This window comes from Aythya ferina (genome assembly GCF_964211825.1).
Source record: "Aythya ferina genome assembly, chromosome: 37".
Taxonomy (NCBI): Eukaryota; Metazoa; Chordata; class Aves; order Anseriformes; family Anatidae; genus Aythya; species Aythya ferina.
The window spans coordinates 493,196-514,291 of NC_140334.1; the positions used below are offsets into that span (position 1 = coordinate 493,196).

At 66.0% G+C, this 21,096-nt stretch overlaps 2 protein-coding genes and 1 long non-coding RNA gene across 3 annotated transcripts; 2 read left to right on the forward strand and 1 right to left on the reverse strand.

The window, feature by feature from the left end:
- The first annotated feature begins 288 nt into the window (after positions 1–288).
- On the forward strand, positions 289–16,190 carry SRRM2 (serine/arginine repetitive matrix 2). The gene is made up of 16 exons (XM_084502291.1): positions 289–390; positions 4,457–4,716; positions 4,795–4,902; positions 5,700–5,855; positions 5,930–6,028; positions 6,130–6,180; positions 6,312–6,344; positions 6,833–6,883; positions 6,981–7,073; positions 7,155–7,248; positions 7,381–8,541; positions 8,593–9,711; positions 10,014–11,791; positions 12,703–14,551; positions 15,201–15,263; positions 16,078–16,190. Exons 2-14 carry the CDS (start codon positions 4,478–4,480, stop codon positions 14,447–14,449), a joined length of 6,729 nt encoding a protein of 2,242 aa, XP_084358417.1. The 5' UTR covers positions 289–390; positions 4,457–4,477; the 3' UTR covers positions 14,450–14,551; positions 15,201–15,263; positions 16,078–16,190.
- Positions 16,191–17,160: 970 nt separating this feature from the next.
- ELOB (elongin B) lies at positions 17,161–20,520 on the reverse strand. Its single transcript, XM_084502243.1, has 4 exons — positions 20,302–20,520; positions 19,782–19,916; positions 18,815–18,923; positions 17,161–17,366 (listed from the first exon to the last, which is right to left on the reverse strand). The coding sequence occupies exons 1-4, from the start codon at positions 20,479–20,481 to the stop codon at positions 17,254–17,256; spliced, it is 537 nt and encodes a 178-aa protein (XP_084358369.1). The 5' UTR covers positions 20,482–20,520; the 3' UTR covers positions 17,161–17,253.
- On the forward strand, positions 17,641–18,345 carry LOC311426087. The gene is made up of 2 exons (XR_014686589.1): positions 17,641–17,730; positions 17,950–18,345. It is a non-coding gene; the product is annotated as an uncharacterized lncRNA (long non-coding RNA).
- Positions 20,521–21,096: the final 576 nt, after the last annotated feature.

Here is a 21,096-nt window from a genome sequence, read left to right on the forward strand (position 1 = left end):
GCGTGCCTCGCGGGCGGTGCACAAGATGGCGGGCGGCGCGGGGGGGTGTCGGGAAATGGAGTCCGGGCGGGCCTCCCCTTGGGCGAGGGCGGCGGCGTGGCGGACTACACTTCCCATCACCCCCCGCGCGCAGGACTAGCCGCGGCAGGCAGAAGATGGCGGCCGCGCGCGGTGCACCCTGGGAGTTGTAGTCCCGCGGGCCACCCCACTGCTGGGGGGCAGCGGGCGCGCGGACTACACTTCCCGGCGCCCCCCGCGCGCGCGCGCGCTGACGTCGGGGGCCGGAAGGGGAGGAGGGGGAGGGGGGGCGCGTGGCGTCGCCTCGCTTCTCGTGTCCGGGGCAGCCTCGAGCGCGGGGTCCGTGAGCGGCGCAAGCGGAGCCGGAGGCCGGTGAGAGCCGGGGGGGGGGCAACGGGGGGGAAAAACGGGAGGGGAAGGGGAGGGGAAGGGCGGGGGGGGCGAGGGAACGGCCGGGGGCGGCCGTTGGAACGGGCGGGGGGGGGGGAAAAGAGGAAGAGGAACGGGGGAGGAAGGCCCGCCGGGGGGAGGGGAGAGCAGAGAGCGCGCTAGAGAGGTTTGTGGGGGGGGGGCGGCGGGGTTTGGGGGGAAAAAAGGGGATTTTGGGGAGGTGGGCGGGGAGAGTGGGGGTTGGGAGGCGGTTTGGGAGGGGAAAGGTGAAGGTTGTGAGGGAAAAATGGGGGTTGGGAGGGGAAAAGTGAATTTTAAGAGGGGAAAAATGAGGCTTGGGGCGTTTTGTGAGGAAAAAATGGGATTTAGGAGAGGAAAAACGGGATTTGGGAGGGAAAAAGTGAAAGTTGTGAGGAAAAAAGTGGGGTTTGAGGGGGTTTAGAAGGAAAAAAAAGGGGTTTGGGAGGGGAAAAAACAGGTTTAGGAGGGAAAAAATGGGGTTTGGGGAGGGTGGGAGGGAAAAAAGTGAGAATTGTGAAGGAAAAAGTGGGGTTTAGGGTGTTTTGTGAGGAAAAAAGTGAACTTCAAGGGAGAAAAAACGGAGTTTGGGGAAGGAAAAGTGAAAGTTGTGAGGGAAAAAGTGGGGTTTGAGGTGGTTTAGAAGGGAAAAAGGTGGGGTTTGTGAGGGAAAAAGGGGGTTTTGGGTCGATTTGTGAGGGAAATGTGAAAATTGTGACGGGAAAAGTGGGGTTTAGGGCGGTTTATGAGGGAAAAAGTGGGTTTTAGGAGGGAAAAAGTGAGGTTTAGGGAGGTTTAGGAGGGAAAAATAGAGTTTGGATGAGGGTGGGAGGGAAAAAGTGAAATTTGTGAGGTAAAACGTGGGGTTTAGGGCGTTTTGTCAGGAGAAAAAGTGAGAATAATGAAGAAAAAAGTGGGGTTTGGGGCAGTTTATGAGGGAAAAAGTGAAAGTTGTGAGGGAAAATAGGGTTTGGGGCGGTTTGGGGGAGTAAAGACGTTAGGTTCTTTTCAGGTAAAAGGAGCTGAGGGCCAGTTTTTGAGGAAAATAGGGGTTTGGGGAGAAATTGTGAGGAAAAAGGGAATTTTAGGGTGCAGTTTGTGAGGAAAAAATTGGATTTGGGTGAAAATTATTAAAGAAAAGTGGGGTTTGGGGGCATTTTTGTGGGGAAAAGTGGGGTTTGGAGGCAGTTTTTGAGGTAAAAGTGGGGTTTGGGGCAGGTTTTGAGGGGAAAAGAGGGTTTGGGCTGAGGTTCTGTGAGGAAAACTGGGATTTGAGTGCAATATTTTTGGGAAAAGTGGGTTTTAGGTGCAGATTTTGAGGAAAAAAGTGGGGTTTGTGTGCAGTTTCTGAGGGAATAAATGGCTTGGGCACAGGTATTAGGGGAAAAAATGGGTTTTGGGTGCAGGTTTTGGGGAAAAGTGGGGTTGGGGGGCATTTTTTTGAGGTAAAAGTGGGGTTTGTGACAGGTTTTGAGGGGATAAGGGATTTGGAGGCAGGTTTTGTGAGGAAAAAGTGGGATTTGGGTGCAATATTTTTGGGAAAAGTGGGTTTTGGGTGCAGTTTCTGAGGGAATAAATGGTTTGGGCACAAGTTTTAGGGGGAAAAGCGGGGTTTGGGGGCAGTTTCTGAGGTAAAAGTGGGGTTTGGGGGCAGTTCCTGAGGTAAAAGTAGGGTTTGGGCTTAGGTTTTGTGAGGAAAAGTGGGGTTTGGGGGCAGTTTTGGGGGGTTCTGTAGGTGTTATTTAGGGGAAAAAGAAGGGATTTTGGTGTTCGTTTGAAGAAAGGGATTTGGTGGCTGAAAGTGTGGGGTTTTAATCCGTTTCTGACAGGAAAAATGCACTTATTGGGATTTTTTCACAGAAAAACAAGCGTTTTTCCAGGGATGTTTTAGTGACAAGTTGTTTGGGAGGCACTTTGTGAGGCGGAAAAAGGGGGATTTGGGGAATTCTGAGGAGAAAAGTGGGGTTTTGGGGGCGCTTCAGGGAAAAGGGGTTTTGGGGCTGTTTGAGAGGAAAAAACGGGATTTTGGAGGATCTTTTTTGAGGGAAAATGGGAAATTGGTGGGGAAAGGAGTTGAGGGACACTTTTTGTGAGGAAAAAGGAGGTAAGGGGGTCATTTTTAGGGGAAAAAAGGGATAAAAGTGGTTTTGGGTGTTTTGTGACAGGAAAGAGGGATTTTGGGCGCGGTTTGTGAGGGAAAAGGTGAAATTGGTTTTATTTTTTTAATTTTTTTTTGCGAGGGGAAAGAGGATTTGGGTTCAGTCAGGGAAAGAATGGGATTTTGTGGTGTTTGAGGGGGAATTGGGGTGTAAAGGCTTCTTCTGAGGGGAAAACCGCAGATTTGGGGTCATTTAGGTAAGGAAAAGCGGGGTTTGGGGGAGTTCTGAGGAAAAGTTTTCACTTTTTATGCTTTTTTTGAAGGAAAGTGAGGGTGTGGGGACTGTTTGTGGAAGTAAAGGGACTTTTGGGGTGTTTGGGGACAAATTGTGAAGAGAAAAATGGGGTTTGGGCCTGGTTTTGACTGGAAAGAGGTTTGGGGGCATTTTCTGAGGGGGAAAAAGGGATTTAGGGGCAGGTTTTGAGGGGAAAAAGGGATTTTTGGGGCAGAGCCTTTATGAAAAAGTGAATTTCAGGGTGTTTTGTGAGGAGAAATGTGGGCTTTTGGGGAGAGATGTGAGAGGAATTGGGGATTTCCAGGAGGGTTTGAGGGAAAAAGTCAGCTTTGTGTGGGGAAAATGGGACTTTGGGGTGCTTTGGGGGGAAAAAAAGGCAATTTTCGTGTGGTGTTTTTAGGGAAAAAGCGGGGTTTTGAGGGGCTTTTACGTTTGGGGGCGCTTCGTGAGAGGAAACGCAGGGTTTGGGGGCAGGTTTTGGGGGTAAAAGCGGGGTTTGCGTGCAGGTTTTGAGAGGAAAAAGGTTTTTTCTCTGCTTTCTTTAGGGAAAAGTGGAGTTGGGGGCACTTGTTGAGAGCAAATGGGAGTGTGCAGGGCCTTTTGAGTGGAAAAATTACGGGTTTGGGGCGGTTTCTGAGGCAAAAAAGCGGGGTTTGGGGCTGGTGGCGAGGGGAGAGGGGGCTCCGGGGGGGGGGCACGTGGGTTTGGGGCCGTTTTGAGTGGAAAAAGGGGGATTTTGGGGGGAAAGCTGCATGGCTGTGGGGAGGGGCATGCAGAGAGGTGTGAGCAGGTTGAGGCAAAAAGGGGGGGGGAGGAGATTTTGGGGAGGGTTGGGGCAAATTGGGGTCTGGGGGGGGCAAATGGGGTCTAGGGGGTGTGGGGGGGGTTATGGGGTGAGAGGGGGGATTTTGGGGTGGGGGGGTTATGGGGTAAGGAGGGGATATGGGGTGGGGGGTTATGTGGTGGGGGGGTTACGGGGACCCCCACGATGGGGTGGGGGGGTTGTGGGGGTGCAGCGCAATGGGGTGGGGGCTCACCCTAAAGGGTGGGGGGGCTGTGGGGTCCCAGTATAGTGGGTGGGGGGGTTGTGGGGTCTCATTATAATGGGGCGGGGGGGTTGTGGGGTGCCATTACAATTGGGGGGGCGTTGTGGGGGGTCATGGGGTCTCATTATAATGGGACGGGGGGTCATGGGGTCCTATTATAGTGGGTGGGGGGGGTTGTGGGATCCCATTACGATGGGGTGGGGGTCACGGGGACCCCCAAAAAGGGCCATGGGGTCATTGGGCCATAGGGGTGGGGGCTTTAAACACCTTGAGGGGGGGTGGGGGGAGGAACCCCAAATCCTGGGGTGGGAGCCCCGAGTCCCAGGGGTGTACCCCGAGTCCTGGGGTTGTTGGGGGGGGAACCCCAAGTCCTGGGAGGGGCAACCCCGAATCCTAGGGTTGTTGGGGGGGGTACCCCAAGTCCTGGGGGGGAAGGGGGTGGGGTCCCCGAGTCCCGGGGTGGGATCCCCGAGTCCTGGGGTGGGAACCCCGAGTCCCAGGGGTGAACCCCAAAGTCCCAGGGGTGAACCCCGAGTCCCACGGCGGGTGGAGGAGGGGGCAGGGGGGGTGCTGACGGCGGGCCCCCCGCAGGGCTTGCAGCGGGGTCTCGCCATGTACAATGGGATAGGGCTGCCGACGCCGCGGGGCAGCGGCACCAACGGCTACGTGCAGCGCAACCTCTCGGCCCTGCGGCACAAGAAGGAGCGCGCGGACGGGCGGCCCGAGGACGAGCTGCGCAAGCTGGAGGCCAGCCTGGCCAAGAAGCCCAACCGCGACATCCTGGACCACGAGCGCAAGCGCAAGGTGGAGCTGAAATGCCTGGAGCTCTCCGAGCTCATGGAGGAGCAAGGGTGAGCCCCGAAACGCCGCGGTTTCGGCCCGAACGGCGCCCCCGAGCCGGGCCCGAGCTTCATCGGGGGTCTCCGCAGGTACACTGAGAGCGAGATCCAGGAGAAGGTGGCCACCTTCCGCATGATGCTGCTGGAGAAGGACGTGGCGCTGGGCAAGGAGGGCGAGCAGCCCGACCAGAAGCCCACGTGAGTGCCCCCACCCCATAGACCCCCCCTAAACCCCTCAAAGCCCCCTTTAAACCCCTCCTAAACCCCTCAACGCTTCCCTTAGACCCCTTAAACCCCCAAAAAGCCCCCCAAACCCCTCAAAACTGCCCTTAAACCCCCCAAAAAGAGCCCCTTAAACCCCTCAACCCCCCCAGACCCCTCAAAACCACCTTAGACCCCCCATAAACCCCTTAAACCCCCCTTAAAACCCCAAAAAGCCCCCAAAACCCCTCTAAAACCCCCCTTAAACCCCTCCAAAACCCCTCAACCCCCCCTTAAACCCCTCCAAAACCCCTCAACCCCCCATAAACCCCTCAACCCCTCCCTTAGACCCCTCAAAGCCCTCCTTAAACCCCTCAGCCTGCCTCAAAACCCCCCCCAAAAAAACTTAGACCCCTCAAACCCCTCCTTACACCCCCCAAAGCCCCCCAAAACCCCGCTTAAACCCCTCAAAAACCCTTCAAAGCCCCCCCTTAAGCCCCTAAAACCCTCCAAAACCCCTCAAAGCTTCCCCAAAACCCCCCAAACCCCCCCGTGAACCCCTCAAAGCCCCTCAACCCCCCCTTAAACCCCCCAAAGCGCCCTTTAAACCCCTCAAAGCCCCCCCTCACCCCCCCCTTAAGCCCCTGAAACCCCCTTTAGACCCCCCAAAACTCCCTCAACCCCCCCTTAAACCCCAAAAGCCCCCCTGAAACCCCTCCTTAGACCCCTCAAACTCCCCTTTAAGCCCCCCGACCCCCCCCAAACCCCCTCCTCACCCCCCGTGCCCCCCCCAGGGTGACAGAGACCCACCAGCTGGCCGAGGCCAACGAGAAGAAGAACGAGCGGCTGCGGGCGGCCTTCGGCATCAGCGACAGCTACGTGGACGGCAGCTCCTTCGACCCCAGCCGCCGGGCCAAGGAAGCCCCCCCGGAGCCCCCCCAGCCGCCCAGGTACCCCCGGGTGCTTTTTTCGGGGGGGTGGGGGGGCGCGGAGCCCCCTTTTGACCCCCCGATCTCGTCCCCAGCGCGGTGGCGGCGCCGGTGGTGGCGGCGCGCGAGTCGTCCAGCTCCCCCTCGCCGTCGCCCAAGCAGAAGAAGAAGAAGAAGAAGAAAGACCGAGGGCGGTGCGTGGGGGGGTTGGGAACAGAATTTTGGGGTGAAACGAGGCGATTTTGGGGTTGGGGGGGGATCGGAGCTTGGATTGACTCCTGGGGGTGTCCCACAGGTCTGAGAGCCGCTCCGGGGAGCGCAAGAAGGCCAAGAAGAAGAAGCACAGGTGGGTGGGGGGGGGTCCTGGGGGGGTCTTGGGGGGGCTATGGGGTGGGGTGGGGGCAGCCTGAGCCCCCCCGCCCCCTTTTTTTGGGCCCCCCCCTCAATTTATTTCTTGCTTCTCCCCCCCCCTCCCAGGTCGGAATCGGAGGCCAAGAAGCGGAAGCATCGGTAAGAGGGTGGGGGCGTGGGGGGGGGGGGTTCTGGGGGTTTTGGGGGAATTATGGGGGTTATGGGGGGTTTCTGGGGTTTTTGGGGTAATTATGTGAGTTTTGGGGGAGTTTGGGAGGAATTCAGGGGTTTGGAGGAATTATGGGGGAGTTTTGGAGAATTTTTGGGTGTTTAAGGGAATTTAGGTGGGTTTTAGGGGCCTTTTGAGGGGGTTTGGGGGAAATTTGGGGTAGTTTGAGGGAATTATGGGGGGTTTTGAAGGAATTTGGGGGAGTTTTGGGGGATTTAGGTGGGTTTTGGGGGATTTGAGGTGGGTTTGGGGAACTTTGGGGGGGGTTGTAGGAACTTTGTGGATTTTGGGGACTTTTGAGGAAGGATTGAGGGACTTTTGAGGATCTTTGGGGAAAATTTGGGGCAGTCTGAGGCAATTTTGGGCGCATTTTGAGCCACTTTTGGGCTCCCCCCCATGACACCCCCTCCCCCCCCAGCTCTCCGAGCCCCAAGCCCAAACACAAGTCCAAAGAGAAGAAGCGGAAGAGGTGAGCACCCCCCCACACCCCCAAAACCCCCTGAAACCCCCCAAAAAGCCCCCCAAACCCCCTTTTTTCCCCCCCCTCACCCCTTTTCCCCCCCCAGGTCCCCCAGCGAGGCGGCCTCGCAGAAGAGCCGCCGGGAGCGCTCGTCCTCGCCCGCCGCCTCCTCGTCCTCCTCCGCCTCCTCGCGCAGCAGGTGAGCCCCCCCCCCCGCCAAACCCACCCCCCCCACACCGAAAACACCCCCCCGGGCCCCTCACCGCCCCCCCCCACGCAGGTCCCGCAGCGCCACGGCCCCGAAGGCCCCCCCGCCGCCAGCCGCCGACAGCCACCCCGAGGCGCAGGAGCCGGCCCCCGCCCAGCAGCCGGAGGTGAGCCCCGGGGGGGGGCCGCGGGGGGGTGCAGGGGGACAGGGGGAGCAAGGGGGGGGCCCCTCCTCACCCCTCCACCCCCCCCCCACCCTCTCACCCCCTTTATTTTTTTTATTATTCCCCCCCCCTCAGGCGCAGCCGTCGCCCCCCCGGCAGCCGCCAGCGGAGCCCGAGCCGCCGCCGCCCGTGAGCCCGGCGCCCGCCGACCCCCCCCGCGCCGCCTCGCCCCCCCCCCAGCCCGCCCCCACCCCCCCTCCCGCCCCCTCCTCCTCCTCCTCCCCCCCGCCCCCCCGCAGCCCCTCCCCGTCCCCCCCCCGCCCCGCCCCCTCCTCCTCCTCCTCCGCCCCCCCCCGCCGCTCCCCCACCCCCCCCGCGCCCCCCCCCTCCTCCAAGCCCTCCTCCTCCTCCTCCCGCTCCCGCCCCCGCCGCTCCCGCTCCCGCACCCCCCCCCGCCGCACCCCCGCCCCCCGCCGGCCCCGCTCCCGCTCCCGCACCCCCCCCCGGCACCGCCGCCGCTCCCGCACCCCCCCCCGGCACCGCCGCTCCCGCTCCCGCACCCCCCTGTGGCGCCCCAACTCCTCCAGCCCCATCCGCCTCCCCCCCGGGCTGGCGCCCCCCCCGCAGCCCACCCCCCCCACGCCCTCCTCCCGCTCCCGCTCGCCCCCCCCCCGCCGCCGCTCCTCCCGCTCCCCCCGCGGCTACGGGGGGGGCCGCTCCCGCTCGCGCTCCCCCCGCGGCGGCCGGGCCTGGTCGCGGGGGCGCTGGGGAGGCGGGGGGGGGCGCTCCCGCTCCCGCACCCCCCCCTCGCGCCGCCGCCGCTCCCGCTCCTCGCGCCGCCGCTCCCGCACCCCCCCCTCGTCCTCCTCCCGCCACCGCCGCTCCCGCTCCTCCCGCCGCGGGGGGGGGGGCCGCTCCCGGTCCCGCTCCCCCCCCTCGCGCCGGGGCCGCTCCCGCTCCCTCTCGTCCCCCGACCGCCGCCGCCGGGCCCGCGGGGGGGGGCGCCGCTCCCGCTCCGATTCCTCCCCCCGCCGCGGGGGGGGGCGCCGCTCCCGCTCCCTCTCCTCCCCCCGCCCCAAAAAACGCGCCCGGGGCTCCTCCCGCTCCCGCACCCCCCCCCGGCGCCGCCGCCGCTCCTCCACCCCCCCCCGGCGCCGCTCGCCCACCCCCCCCAGCCGCTCGCCCACCCCCCCGCCCCGCGCCGAGCCCCCCCCGCCCCCGCCGCCCCCCCCTCCTCCCGCCCCGGCCCCCCCCGCCCGCCCCAAGTGGGTGCCCATCGCCGAGCTGCACCCCGCCGCCCCCCAGCCCCCCCCCAACCTCGCCAAGCCCCCCCCCGCCGGCCCCAAGTGGGTGCCCATCGGCGAGGCGCCGCCCCCCCCCGGCACTCAGCTGACCCCCCCCAAGGCCGCCACCACCACCGAGCCCCCCCCGGCTGCCCCCAAACCCGCCCCCCCGTCCCCGTCCCCGGCTGAGACCCCCCCGCAGGGCTCCGCGGCCCCCCAAACACCTGCACCGGCGACCCCCCCGGCGGCGAAACCGGCCCCCGAGGCCAAAACCGCGGCGACCCCCCCGGCACCGGCGACCCCCACCACACCGGTGACCCCCAGAGCGGCACCCGAAGCCCCCAAGATGGCCGCCGAGGTGAAGCCGGCGCCGCCGCCAGCACCAAAAATGGCCGCCGACACCAAACCGGCTCCCAAGATGGCCGCCGACACCAAACCGGCACCGGTGAGCGCCGCGCCCGCGCCCAAGATGGCTGCCGACACCCAGCCAGCACCTAAGATGGCCGCCGAGGCCAAACCGGCACCGCCGCCAGCACCCAAGATGGCCGCCGACGCCAAACCAACACCACAACCGGCACCCAAGATGGCCGCCGACACCCAACCGGCACCGGTGACACCGCCGCCAGCACCCAAGATGGCTGCCGACGCCCAGCCAGCACCCAAGATGGCCGCTGATGCCCAACCGGTGCCCAAGATGGCAACTGAAGCCAAACCAACGCCGCCGCCAGCACCCAAGATGGCCGCCGACACCAAACCGGCACCGGTGACACCGCCGCCAGCACCCAAGATGGCCGCTGACACCCAACCAACACCGCTGCCAGCATCCAAGATGGCCGCCGATGCCCAACCGACACCGCTGCCAGCCCCCAAGATGGCCGCCGATGCCCAACCGGCATCCAAGATGGCCGCCGACACCAAACCGGCGCTGGTGCCAGCCCCCAAGATGGCCGCCGAGCCCCAACCGGCCCCGGTGACGGTGACGCCACCGCCAGCCCCCAAGATGGCCGCCGAGGCCCCGCCCAGCGACACCACCACCACCGCCATGACCTCACCGATGACGTCAGCGATGACGTCAGCGATGACGTCAGCAGCGCCCCCCAACCTCCTCAAATCGGCCTCCCCCGCCCTGCCCCGCGCCGCGCCCGCCCCCCCCGCCCTCCCCAAGGCCATGCCCGTGGTCACCGTCACCCCCCCGGCGCCCCCCAAGACCCCCCCGAGACCCCCCGGGGACCCCCCCAGACCCCTCGCCGACCCCCCCCGACCCTCCCCGGACCCCAAACCCACCCCAAAACCCCCCGCGGACCCCCCCAAGCCGCTCGCGGACCCCCCCAAACCCTCCCCGGACCCCCCCAGACCCTCCCCTGACCCCCCCAAGCCCCCCCCCAAGCCCTCGGCGCCCCCCCCCAAGCCCTCCCCGGGGGGCTCCAGGCTGGGGGCGCCCCCCCCGCCCCCCCGGGGCTGCCGCGGGCGCTGGCGGCCGCCAAGCTGCTGGGGCTGCCCTCGTCCCCCGTGGCCGCCTCCGCCCTGCGGCCGCCCCCCCCCACCCCCCGGCCCCTCCCCGCCTCCCCCGTCCCCGTCGCCGCCTCCCCCCTCTCCCTGGGGCCCAAGGGGGGCGGGGGCGGGGCCTGGAGGGCTGACGTCACCCGGCCGTCGCCCTTGGCAACCGCTGACGTCACTCGGGCGTCGCCCTTGGCAACTGCTGACATCACTCGGGCATCTCCCGTAGCAACCAGTGACGTCACTCGGGTGACTACCCCGGCAACCAGTGACGTCACACGGGTGTCTCCCATGGCAACCAGTGACGTCACTCGGGTATCTACCCCAGTAACCAGTGACATCACCAAGGTGTCTCCCATGGCAACCGGTGATGCCACACGGGTCACTACCCCGGTAACCAGTGACGTCACTCGGGTATCCCCCATGGCAACCAATGACGTCACTCGGGCGTCTCCCATGGCAACCAATGATGTCACTCGTGTATCTACCCCGGTAACCGGTGACGTCACTCGGGTGTCCCCCATGGCAACCGGTGACGTCACTCGCACGTCTCCCATGGCAACCGCTGACGTCACCAAAGCAGCACCCGCCATTGGTGCTGACGTCACCCGGCCGTCACCCGTGGCAACTGCTGACGTCACACCCGTGTCACCCGCCATCACTGCTGACGTCACCCGCACGTCACCCATGGCAACCGGTGACGTCACCACTGCATCACCCGCCCCCACTGTGGCCACCGCCGCCGTCCCCAGAGCGCCCCCCGTGGCTGCTGCTGACGTCACCAAGATGGCCGCTGCTGACGTCACACGGGCGTCCCCTGGCCCTGTGGCCACTTCCGCCATCACCAGAGCCCCGCCCACGGCCCCTGCTGCAGTCAGTGACGTCATCAAACCCAACGCTGACGTCATCAAACCCAACGCTGACATCATCAAAGCCAATGTTGACATCAAACCAAACATTGACGTCATCAAACAAAATGCTGACGTCACCAAACCCAACACTGATGTCATCAAAACCAACACTGATGTCATCAAAACCAACACTGACGTCACCAAACCCAATGTTGATGTCATCAAAGCCAACTCTGACGTCATCAAGCCCACCGTTGACGTCCCCAAACCCAATGCTGACGTCACCAAAGCAGTGACTGACGTCAAACCCAACGCTGACGTCATCAAGTCCAACGCTGACATCAAACCCAATGTTGACGTCATCAAGCCCACCGCTGATGTCACCAAAACCACTGCTGACGTCACCAAAGCCACCACTGATGCCACCAGAGTGGCCAGTGATGTCACCAAACCCAACGCTGATGTCACCGCCATGACTGCTGTCACCGCCGTGACCCCTGACGTCACCAAGCCCAACGCTGACGTCACCAAAGTGACCCCTGACGTCACCACCGTGGCCACTGCCGGCCCCCAGACGACCCCCGACGTCCCCAAGGCGACCCCTGATGTCACCGCGCCGACCTGTGACGTCACCAAACCACCCTCTGACGTCACCGCCCAGGCCGCCGCCACCGTCCTGGTCACCGACGTCACCGCTGACGTCACCGCTGACGTCACCGCGGCCGCGGCGGGGAAGAAGAAGAAGAAGAAGCGGCGCGCCTCCTCCTCCTCCTCCTCCTCGTCCTCGTCCTCCTCGTCCTCGTCCTCGTCTTCCTCCTCCTCCTCCTCCTCCTCCTCGGACTCGGACTCCAGCTCCAGCTCCTCCGACTCCGCGCCCCCCTCGCCCGCGCCACCCGGCGCCGACGTCCCCATGGGGTGAGTGAGGGGGCACCGCGGGGGGGGCCAATGTCCCTGAGGGGTCCCCAATGTCCCTGGGGGGTCCCTTGGGGGTCCCTGGGGGGTCACTGATATCCCCTGGGGGGCCCCAATGTCCCTAGGGGGTCCCTGGGGTGTCCCCTGGGGTGTCCCCCGTGTCCCTGGGGGGTCCCTGATGTCCCTTGGGGGGTCTCCAATGTCCCTGGGGGGTCTCCCAATGTTCTTGGGGTGTCCCCGGTGTCCCTTTGGTGTCCCTGGGGTGTCCTCAATGTCCTTGGGGGGTTCCCAGGGTGCCCCCCATGTCCCCTGGGGTGTCCCCAATGTCCCCAGGGTGTCCCCAGGGTGCCTTCAGTGTCCCTGGGGTGTCCCCCCATGCCCTCAGGGTGTCCCCCCGTGACCCCAGGGTGCCCCTTGACCACATCCGATGACCCCAGGGTGCCCCCCGTGACCCCTGGATGCCCCCCCATGTCCCCAAGGGCTCCCCCAGCCCCATTTTGTGTCCCCAGGGGGCTTTGTCCTTGGGGTGCCCCATCCCTAGGGTGCCCCCCCGTGACCCCAGGGCGCCCCCTATGACCCCAGGGTGCCCCCTATGACCCCAGGGTGCCCCCCCCACACCCTTAGGGTCCCAATTAACCATGTCCCATGTCCCCAAGCTGCCCCCCCCATGACCCCAGGGTGCCCCCCCATGTCCTTAGGGTGCCCCCCATGACCCCAGGGTGCCCCCTATGACCCCAGGGTGCCCCCCCGTGACCCCAGGGTGCCCCCCCATGACCCCAGGGTGCCCCCCATGACCCCAGGGTGCCCCTTGACCTTGTCCCATGACCCCAGGGGTGCCCCCCAACGTACCCCACGCCCCCCCCACGCCCCCCCCATGCCCCCCCCTCACTCACCGCCCCCCCCTGTCCCCGCAGGTCCCCCCCCGGCGCGGGGGCAGCTCCGGGGGCCGAGCCCGGCCCCGTGCCCGCGGCCCCCCCGGGCTCGACGCCGACGCCGACGGCCGCCACCAGGGAGGGGCGCCCCCCCGCCGCCCCCCCCGGCGCCCCCCGCCGCAAGCGGCGCTCCCGCAGCTCTTCCTCCTCCTCCTCCTCCTCCTCTTCCTCCTCCTCCTCCTCCTCCTCCTCCTCTTCTTCCTCCTCCTCGTCCTCCTCCTCCTCCTCGTCCTCCTCCTCCTCCTCCTCTTCCTCCTCTTCCTCCTCCTCCTCCTCTTCCTCCTCCTCCTCCTCCGCCCCCCCCGCCCCCGCCCCCGCCCCCGCCGCCTCCCCCCCGCCCCTCTCCGACCCCCCCGCGGCCCCCCCCGAGGGCTCCGCGCCCCCCCAGGCCCCCGCCCCGACCCCCGCCGCCGCCCCCCCTCCCTCCTCCGCCCCCTCCACCCCCACCCCCGCCCCCTCCGACCCCCCCCAGACCCCCGCCGCCACCCCCCCCGCCGCCACCCCCGCCCCCCGCGCCCCCGGCTCCCTCCTGTCCCTCGCCCCCCCCCGCCCCTCCCCCACCGCCCCCTCCCCCGCCCGCCCCCCCCCGGGCTCCCTCCTGTCCCTCGCCCCCTCCCGCCCCCCCCGCGCCCCCGCCCGGCCCCCCCCCGGCTCCCTCCTGTCCCTCGCCCCCTCCCGGGGGGGGGCCCTGGGCTCCCCCCGCGGCCCCTTCCCCCTGCTCCCGGCCCGGGGGGGGGCCGGCGCCTTCGCCCGCTCCCCGGCCTCCCCCTTCCTGGCCACCCCGGGGGGGGCGCGGGCCAGCTCGGGGGGGGCCGGGGGCTGCTTCCCGCGCTCCCCCGCCTCCCCCTTCCTGGGCGCCGCCGGGGGGGGCTCCCCGTGCCGCGGGGGGGGCGCGAGCGGGGCGGGGGGGGGCGGCTGCTTCCCCGCCGGCCGCCTGGGGCTGGGGGCGTCGGGGGGGGGCGGCTGCATGCACCGCCTGCAGGGGGGGGGCGGCGGCTGCTGCTCCCCCCGGCTGGGCGGGGGGGGCGCGGCGGGGGCGGGGGGGGGCTCCCCGTGCCTGCACCGCCTCGGGGGGGGCTGCCCCCGCCTGGGGGGGGGCTGCCTGCACCGCCTGGGCTGCGGGGGGGCGCGCCTGGCGCCCTGCTGCCACCGCATGGTGGGGGGGGCCAGCGCCGCGCCCCCCCGCGCCCCCTCCCCCTTCGCCGCCACCCCCGCCAGCGCCGCCCGCGCCCAGTACGCCCAGTACGCCCAGTACGCCCAGTACGGGGGGGCCGGGGGGGGCGGCGCCGCTCAGTACTACCAGTACGGCGTCAACGGCGCCCAGTACGGCGGAAACCAGTACGCCCAGTACAGCGCCGCCGCCTCCCAGTACGGCTCCAGCGCCTCCCAGTACGGCTCCGGCGCCTCCCAGTACGGCACCGGCGCCTCCCAGTACAGCGCCATGGCGGCGGCGGCCGCCCAGTACGCGGCGGCGGCGGCTGCGGCCGCGGCCGGCGGCGCCGGCGACGCCTCCCAGTACGGCACCAGTGCCTCCCAGTACGCCGTGGCGGCCGGCGCTGACGCCTCCCAGTACGCCGGGGTGGACGCCGCCCAGTACGGAGCCGGCGCCTCCCAGTACGGCGCCGCCGCCTGGGGCGAGGTGGCTCAGGACGCCTGGGCGGCCGCCTCGGCCACCAGTAGCGGGGCCAGCGGGGTGAACTGGGGGAACTGGGTGTCCCCCGCCCCATAGCGCGCCCCACGGCGAGGCCCCCCCGGCCCCACGGCAGCTCCAGCCCCACGGACGGCGGACGGCCGCCTTCCTGCCCCACGGAGCGCCCCCCCCCATGCCCAGGTGAGGTGTGGGGCGATGTGGGGCGGTGTGGGGCAATGTGTGGGGCACGGGGAGGTGTGGGGCGATGTGGGGTGCAAGGGGGTGGGAGGGGATGTGGGGTGAGTGGATCTGTGGGGCAAGTGGGGATCTATGGGGTGAGGATCTATGGGGTGGGGATCTATGGGGCGAGGGTCTATGGGGTGAGACCTATAGGGTGAGGATCTGTGGGGTGGGGGTCTATGGGGTGAGGAGATACATGGGGTGAAGGTCTATGGGGCGGGGATCTATGGGGTGGGGATCTATGGGGTGAGGTCTATGGGGTGGGGATCTATTGGGTGAGAGGGTCTATGAGACGCATAGAGCTGTGGGGTGGGCAGATCTGTGGGGTGAGGATCTGTGGGGTGAAGACCTATGGGGCACGTAGATCTGTGGGGTGGCTGGGTCTATGGGGCGGGTGGGTCTACGGGGTGAGATCTGTGGGGCACGCAGCTCTATGGGGCACCGTGGGTCTGGGGGGTGCGTGGATCTGTGGGGCAGCACAGGCCTATGGGGTGCAGATCTGTGGGGCGCCACAGATCTATGGGGCACAGTGAGATCTATGGGGTGTGGGTCTGGGGGGGGGTCAGGGATCTATGGGGCGCGTGGATCACTGGGGCACCTGGGTCTACAGGGTGCAGATCTATGGGGCGCACAGCTATGGGGTGCGCGGATCTATGGGGCGCCCGGATACGGGGTGCGTATCTGCAGGAATCTATAGGGCATGGATCTGTGGGGCGCGGGTCTATGGGGCAGGGATCTATGGGGCCCACAGGATGTTGCCCCCCTGGGTCTTTGCCACTTGGGGGGCAGAGCCGTGGGGTGGGGGCCGTGGCTGGTGGCAGTTGTGGGGCGCTCGCCGCGCGTCTGTGGGGTAGAGCCGTGGGGCTGAGCCCACTTAGGGGGCGCAGCCTGGGCTATGGGGCAGCTGGATCTGTGGGGCAGAGCCATGGGGCGCCGTGTGCTTGTGGGGCGGGAGGGCGACGCTTGCTTGGGGGGCCCATGGGGCCCACTTGGGGGGCTGGGGCCCCAGGGCCCTATTGCTGTGGGGCTGGGACTTGTGGGGCCGGAATCTATGGGGCTGGTGATCTATGGGGTTGGGATCTATGGGGCTGGGATCTATGGGGTGGGAGTTGAGGGGCTGGAATCTGTGGGTCCGGGACTTGTGGGGCTGGAACTTGTGGGGCTGGGATCTGTGGGGTTGGAATCTATGGGGCTGGGATCTATGGGACTGGAACTTACGGGGCCGGAGCTTATGGGGCTGCCCATCCATGGGGCCGGGTTCTATGGGGCTGGGATCTATGGGGCTGGGATCTGTGGGGCCATGCTGTTCTCCCCCGGGGTCGCGCCAGCCGTGGGTTATGGGGCTGGCTGTGGGTCGCGCTATGGGTCCGGCCGTGGGTTATAGGTTCGGCCGGGGTTAATGGGTCCGGCCGGGGGTTATGGGTCCGGCCGTGGGGCCGTGGGTCGCGCTATGGGGCCGGCCGTGGGGCTGACCCCTGTCCCCGCAGGGTCCCGGTGGCGCCGAGGACGCCGCAGCCGCTGCCCGGAGCCGCGGGCGGCCGGTAGGTGTGGGGCAGGGGCGGCGCCGTGGGGCAGGAGGCCCCGCCCCTCACCCCGCCCCCTCCCTCTCTTCTCTTGCAGCCCCGCCCCCCCGGAGGCAAGCCCCGCCCCCTTTGCCCTCCAAAACCCCGCCCCCTCCCTCCAAGCCCCGCCCACGCCCTCTAAACCCCGCCTCCTCCCTTTAGCCACGCCCCCTTGGCGCGACTCCTCCCTTCCAAGCCCCGCCCTCTTTATGCTCATCATCTCTCGGAGCCCCCCCCCTCTTCCTTTAAGCCCCTCCCCCTTTCTCGAAGCCACTCCCCTTTTCTTGGAGTCCCTCCCCCTTTCTCCAAACACTTCCCTTTTCTCCAAGCCCCTCCCTTTTCTCCAAGCCCCGCCCCCTCTGTAAGCCCCGCCCCCTCTTCGCGTTTTACAGATAAAGACAAAAGCCAGCGGCAGCCGTGGGCGTGGTCTCTGGGCCGGGTGGGCGGGGCGATGTGGGGAGGGGGCGGGGCTTGGTGGGAGGGGGCGTGTCCGGCGGGAGGGGCCCCTCGGGGAGTCCCCCGGTGTCTCTGCCCCATAGATTGCCCCAACACCCCCCCGGGACCCCAAAATCCCCCCAAATCCCCCCAGGACCCCCAAAATACCCCCAAGATCCCCCCCCAAAGGCCCCTATCGCCCCCCCGGGACCCTCCAAATGACCCCAAATACCTGAAAGGACCCCAAAAATCCCCAGTGGGACCCCAAACACCCCCCAGGACCCCTAAATGCCCCCCCGGGACCCCCAAATCTTCCCCCGGGACCCCAAAATCCCCCCCGGGAACCCCCCAGGACCCCATTTCACCCCCTGGAGACCCCCAAATCTTCCCCTGGACCCCAAAATGCCCCCCAGGATCCCCCTAAGTACCCCCTGGGACCCCCAAAATGCCCCCCCCAAGACCCCAAACGCCCCCCAAAAACACCCCCAACCCCATTGCCCCCCCCAGGACCCCGCAGGACGCTGGCGCGGGACGAGCCGGAGCCGCAGGTAGCGCCCACAACACAGAGGGGGGGAGGTTTGGGGGGGGGCAGCTTTATTTGGGGACGATCCGGGGGGGTCCCGAGGTCACGGGGGGGGCATTTTGGGGGGGGTCCCGGCCCCCCCCTCACTGCACCGGGGTCTCGTTGGCGCCGCCGGTGGAGTCCTGGGGCTTCATCACGTCCGGGAGCTCGGGGGGGCTGGAGAAGGCGTCGATGCGCAGCGCCTCGAAGCACTCGTCTGCGCCCCAAAAACACCCCCAAAAACACCCTGAAACACCCCAAAGCGAACGAGGAACAGCCCAAACTGCCCCAAAATACCACAAAATAACCCCAAAACACCCCCAAAAACACCCTGAAACACCCCAAACTGCCCCAAAATACTCCCAAAGTACTCCAACAAGGAACGCCCCAAAACACCCCAGAATGGACAAGGAACAGCCCCAAAACACCCCAAAGTCACCCTGAAACACCCCAAAATGGACGAGAGACAGCCCGAAACAGCCCAAAATAGCCCCAGAACACCCCCAAAGTCACCCTGAAACACCCCAAAACGGACAAGGGACAGCCCGAAACAGCCCAAACCGCCCCAAAATAGTCCCAAAGTACCCCAAAACAATGAGGAATGCCCGAAAAACACCCCAGAATGGTCAAGGAACAGCCTAAAATACTTCAAACCACCCGAAAGTAACTCCAAAATACCCCAAAACAGACAAGGAACACCACAGAAACACCCTGCAACACCCCAAAATGGACGAGGAAAAGCCCAGAACAGCCCAAAATGCCCCAAAATAACTCCAAAACACCCAAAAAAACACCCTGAGACACCCCAAAATGGACAAGGGACAGCCTGAAACAGCCCAAACCGCCCCAAAATACCCTAAAACATCCCAAAACAAACAAGAAGTACCCCAAAAACACCCCAAAATGGCCAAGAAACAGCCCCAAAACACCCCAAAATCACCCTGAAACATCTCAGAATGGACAAGGGACAGCCCAAAACACCCCAAAATACCCCAAAAAAGACAAGGAACACCTCAAAAACACCCTGAAACCATGCTGAAACACCCCAAAACAGACAAGGAACAGCCCGAAACAGCCCAAACCACCCCAAAGTAGTCCCAAAATACCCCAAAACAACGAGGAACGCCCCAAAAACACCCCAGAATGGACAAGGAACAGCCTAAAATACTTCAAACTACCCCAAAGTAACCCCAAAATACCCCAAAACAGACAAGGACCACCCCAAAACCACCCTGAAACACCCCAGAATGGCCAAGGAACAGCCCAAACTGCCCTAAAACACCCCAAAATAACCCCAAAACACCCCAAAACGGCCAAGGAACACACCGAAACCACCCTGAAACAGCCCAAAACGGACAAGGAACAGCCCAAAATACCCCAAATTGCCCCCAAAATACCCCAAAAAAAGACAAGGAACACCCCAAAATAGCCCCCAAAATGCCTCCAATACCCCCCCGCTATAGGGCAGCCCCTCATGCTATGGGTCAGCCCCCATCTATGGGGCACCCCCCATCTATGGGGCAGCCCCAAACACTATGGGTCACCCCCTCTGCTACAGGGCACCCCCCCCCATCTATAGGGCACCCCCCCTGCTATGGGGCACCCCCCATCTATGGGGCACCCCCCCCGCTATGGGGCACCCCCCATCTATGGGGCAGGACCCACCGGCGCTGCGCAGCGCCAGCCCCACGGTGGCCGGGGCCTGCGGCCGCGCGGTCTGGCTGGTGAAGCCGCAGTCCCCCAGCGTCTTGGCGTCGTCCAGCAGCTGGTCGTCCTGGGGGGGGACGGTGACCCACAGTGACCCATAGCGACCCACAGCGACCCATAGCCACCCCCATGTGCCCCACAGCGACCCACAAGTGCCCCACAGCCACCCCCATGTGACCCACAGTGACCCACAGCGACCCATAGCGACCCAAAACCACCCCCATGTGCCCCACAGAGACCCACAATAACCCACAGCCACCCACATGTGCCCCATAGCAACCCCATAGGGCCCCAATACCACCCCCTAGGGCCCCTATAGCACCCCATAGCACCCCATAGGGCCCTTATAGTGCCCCAATATCACCCCCTAGGGCCCTCACAGCACCCCATAGCGCCCCATAGCACCCCATACAGCCCCAGTACCACCCCCTAGGGCCCCTATAGCACCCCATAGCGTCCTTATAGCACCCCATATTGCCCTGTAGTACCCTATAGTGCCCCAATATCACCCCCTAGGGCCCCTATAGTGCGCCATAGCACCCCAATATCACCCCATAGGGCCCCAATATCACCCCTAGGGCCCCTATAGCACCCCACAGCACCCCAGTATCACCCCTAGGGCCCTTATAGCACCCCATAGTGCCCCATAGGGCCCTTCTAGTGCCCCATATCAACGCCTAGGGCCCCTATAGCACCCCTAGGTCCCTTATAGGTCCTTTACAGGGCCCACATGGCCCCGTATGGCCCCCATATTGCCCCGTAGCACCCCAATATCACCCCTAGGTCCCTTATAGGTCCCTTCCAGGGCCCGTACTGCCCCGTATAGCCCCCGTCCTGCCCCATATAGCCCCCGTACTGCCCCATATAGCCCCCGTACTGCCCCACATTGCCCCCATACGGCCCCCCTGTGCCCCCCGGCCCCCACCTTGTAGAGGCGCTGCTCCTCGGGGGGCCGCTTGAGGATGCCCTCCACGATGCGCTTCAGCTCCAGCACCGTGCTCGACTCCTTGGCGTCCGTGAAGATGGTGGTCTTGTGGCGCCGGATCATCAGGAACACGTCCTGGGGCAGGGGGCAGGGGGCAAGGGTCAAAGGGCAAAGGTCAAGGGTCAAGGCCGGGGCAGGGCTCAGCGCCAGGCCCCGGGGTCGCCGCCGGGCTCAGGGCCAGGGGTGAGCGGGGGGGGGGCGTGGCCTCTCGGGAGAGGGGGGCGTGGCCTCGTGGGGGCGTGGCCTCGATGGTTATAAAAGGGGCGGCGCCCCCCGCAGGGCCCAGAAGCGGCGGCGCCGTGGGGGGTGCGCGGGGGGGGGCTGCCCGCGTCCCCCCCTCCCCCTCCCTAATTTTAGTCCCGCGCTTTCCCTTTTGAATCCCGGGGGAACCCCAAAAGGCCCCGAATTCCCCCGAATTCTCCCCAAATCCCCCTGCCCCCCCCCCCCGGCCGCCCCTCACCATCGCCGCGCCGCGCTCCGTCACCGCCGGGGCCGCCACGCTCCCAGGCGGCTGCGCGGCAGGAAGGGGCGGGGCCACGCCCACCCCCGGGCCTTGCTGCGCCTGCGCGTCCCCATTGGCCACGCCCACCCCCCTCCTCCCGGCCCGGGCTCCTTTGGGGGGGAGGAGGGGCGGCGCCATCTTGGGAAGGGCGGCGCCATCTTGGGAGGGGCGGGGGGGGTTCCCGGCGTCCTGTGCGGCGGGGGGGGTGGGGGGGGTCCTATGGGGTCTGGGGGGGGCCTTGGGGGTCCCAATTAGGGTCTGGGGGGGTATTTGGGTCTGGGGGGGGGGTCCAGGGGGTTCTAAGGGGTCTGGGGGGGTCCTATGAGGTCTGGGGGGGGGCCCTGTGTGGTCTGGGGGGGTCTCAGGGGGGCTCTAAGGGGTCTTGGGGGGGGCTTGGGGGTCCCTATTAGGGTCTGGGGGGGTCCTGGGGGGTTCTAAGGGGTCTGGGGGGGTCCTATGGGGTCTGGGGGGGGTCTTTGGGGTTGGGGGGGGCCCTGTGGGGTCTGGGGGGGTCTCAGGGGGGCTCTAAGGGGTGCTCCAAGGGGAGCTGCCCCACATTGCCCCACAACCACCCCACAACCCCCCACAGCTGCCCCATAGCGCCCCATGGCTGCCCCACATCACCCCCCAGCGCCCCACAACCACCCCACAGCTGCCCCATAGCCGCCCCATAGCGCCCCATGGCTGCCCCATAGCACCCCATAGCCGCCCCTCATCACCCCACACTGCCCCACATCCACCCCACAGCCCCCC

Coding starts and splice junctions, on each gene's coding strand:
- SRRM2 (XM_084502291.1), top strand. CDS start 4,478: ATGTACAATGGGATAGGGCTGCCGACGCCGCGGGGCAGCGGCACCAAC. Junction 4,903..5,699: donor CAGCCCGACCAGAAGCCCAC/GTGAGTGCCCCC, acceptor TGCCCCCCCCAG/GGTGACAGAGACCCACCAGC. Junction 8,542..8,592: donor TCGCCGAGCTGCACCCCGCC/GCCCCCCAGCCC, acceptor GCCGGCCCCAAG/TGGGTGCCCATCGGCGAGGC.
- ELOB (XM_084502243.1), bottom strand. CDS start 20,481: ATGGCGCCGCCCCTCCTCCCCCCCAAAGGAGCCCGGGCCGGGAGGAGG. Junction 19,917..20,301: donor CGGAGCGCGGCGCGGCGATG/GTGAGGGGCGGC, acceptor CCCCTGCCCCAG/GACGTGTTCCTGATGATCCG. Junction 17,367..18,814: donor GCTGGCGCTGCGCAGCGCCG/GTGGGTCCTGCC, acceptor TTTGGGGCGCAG/ACGAGTGCTTCGAGGCGCTG.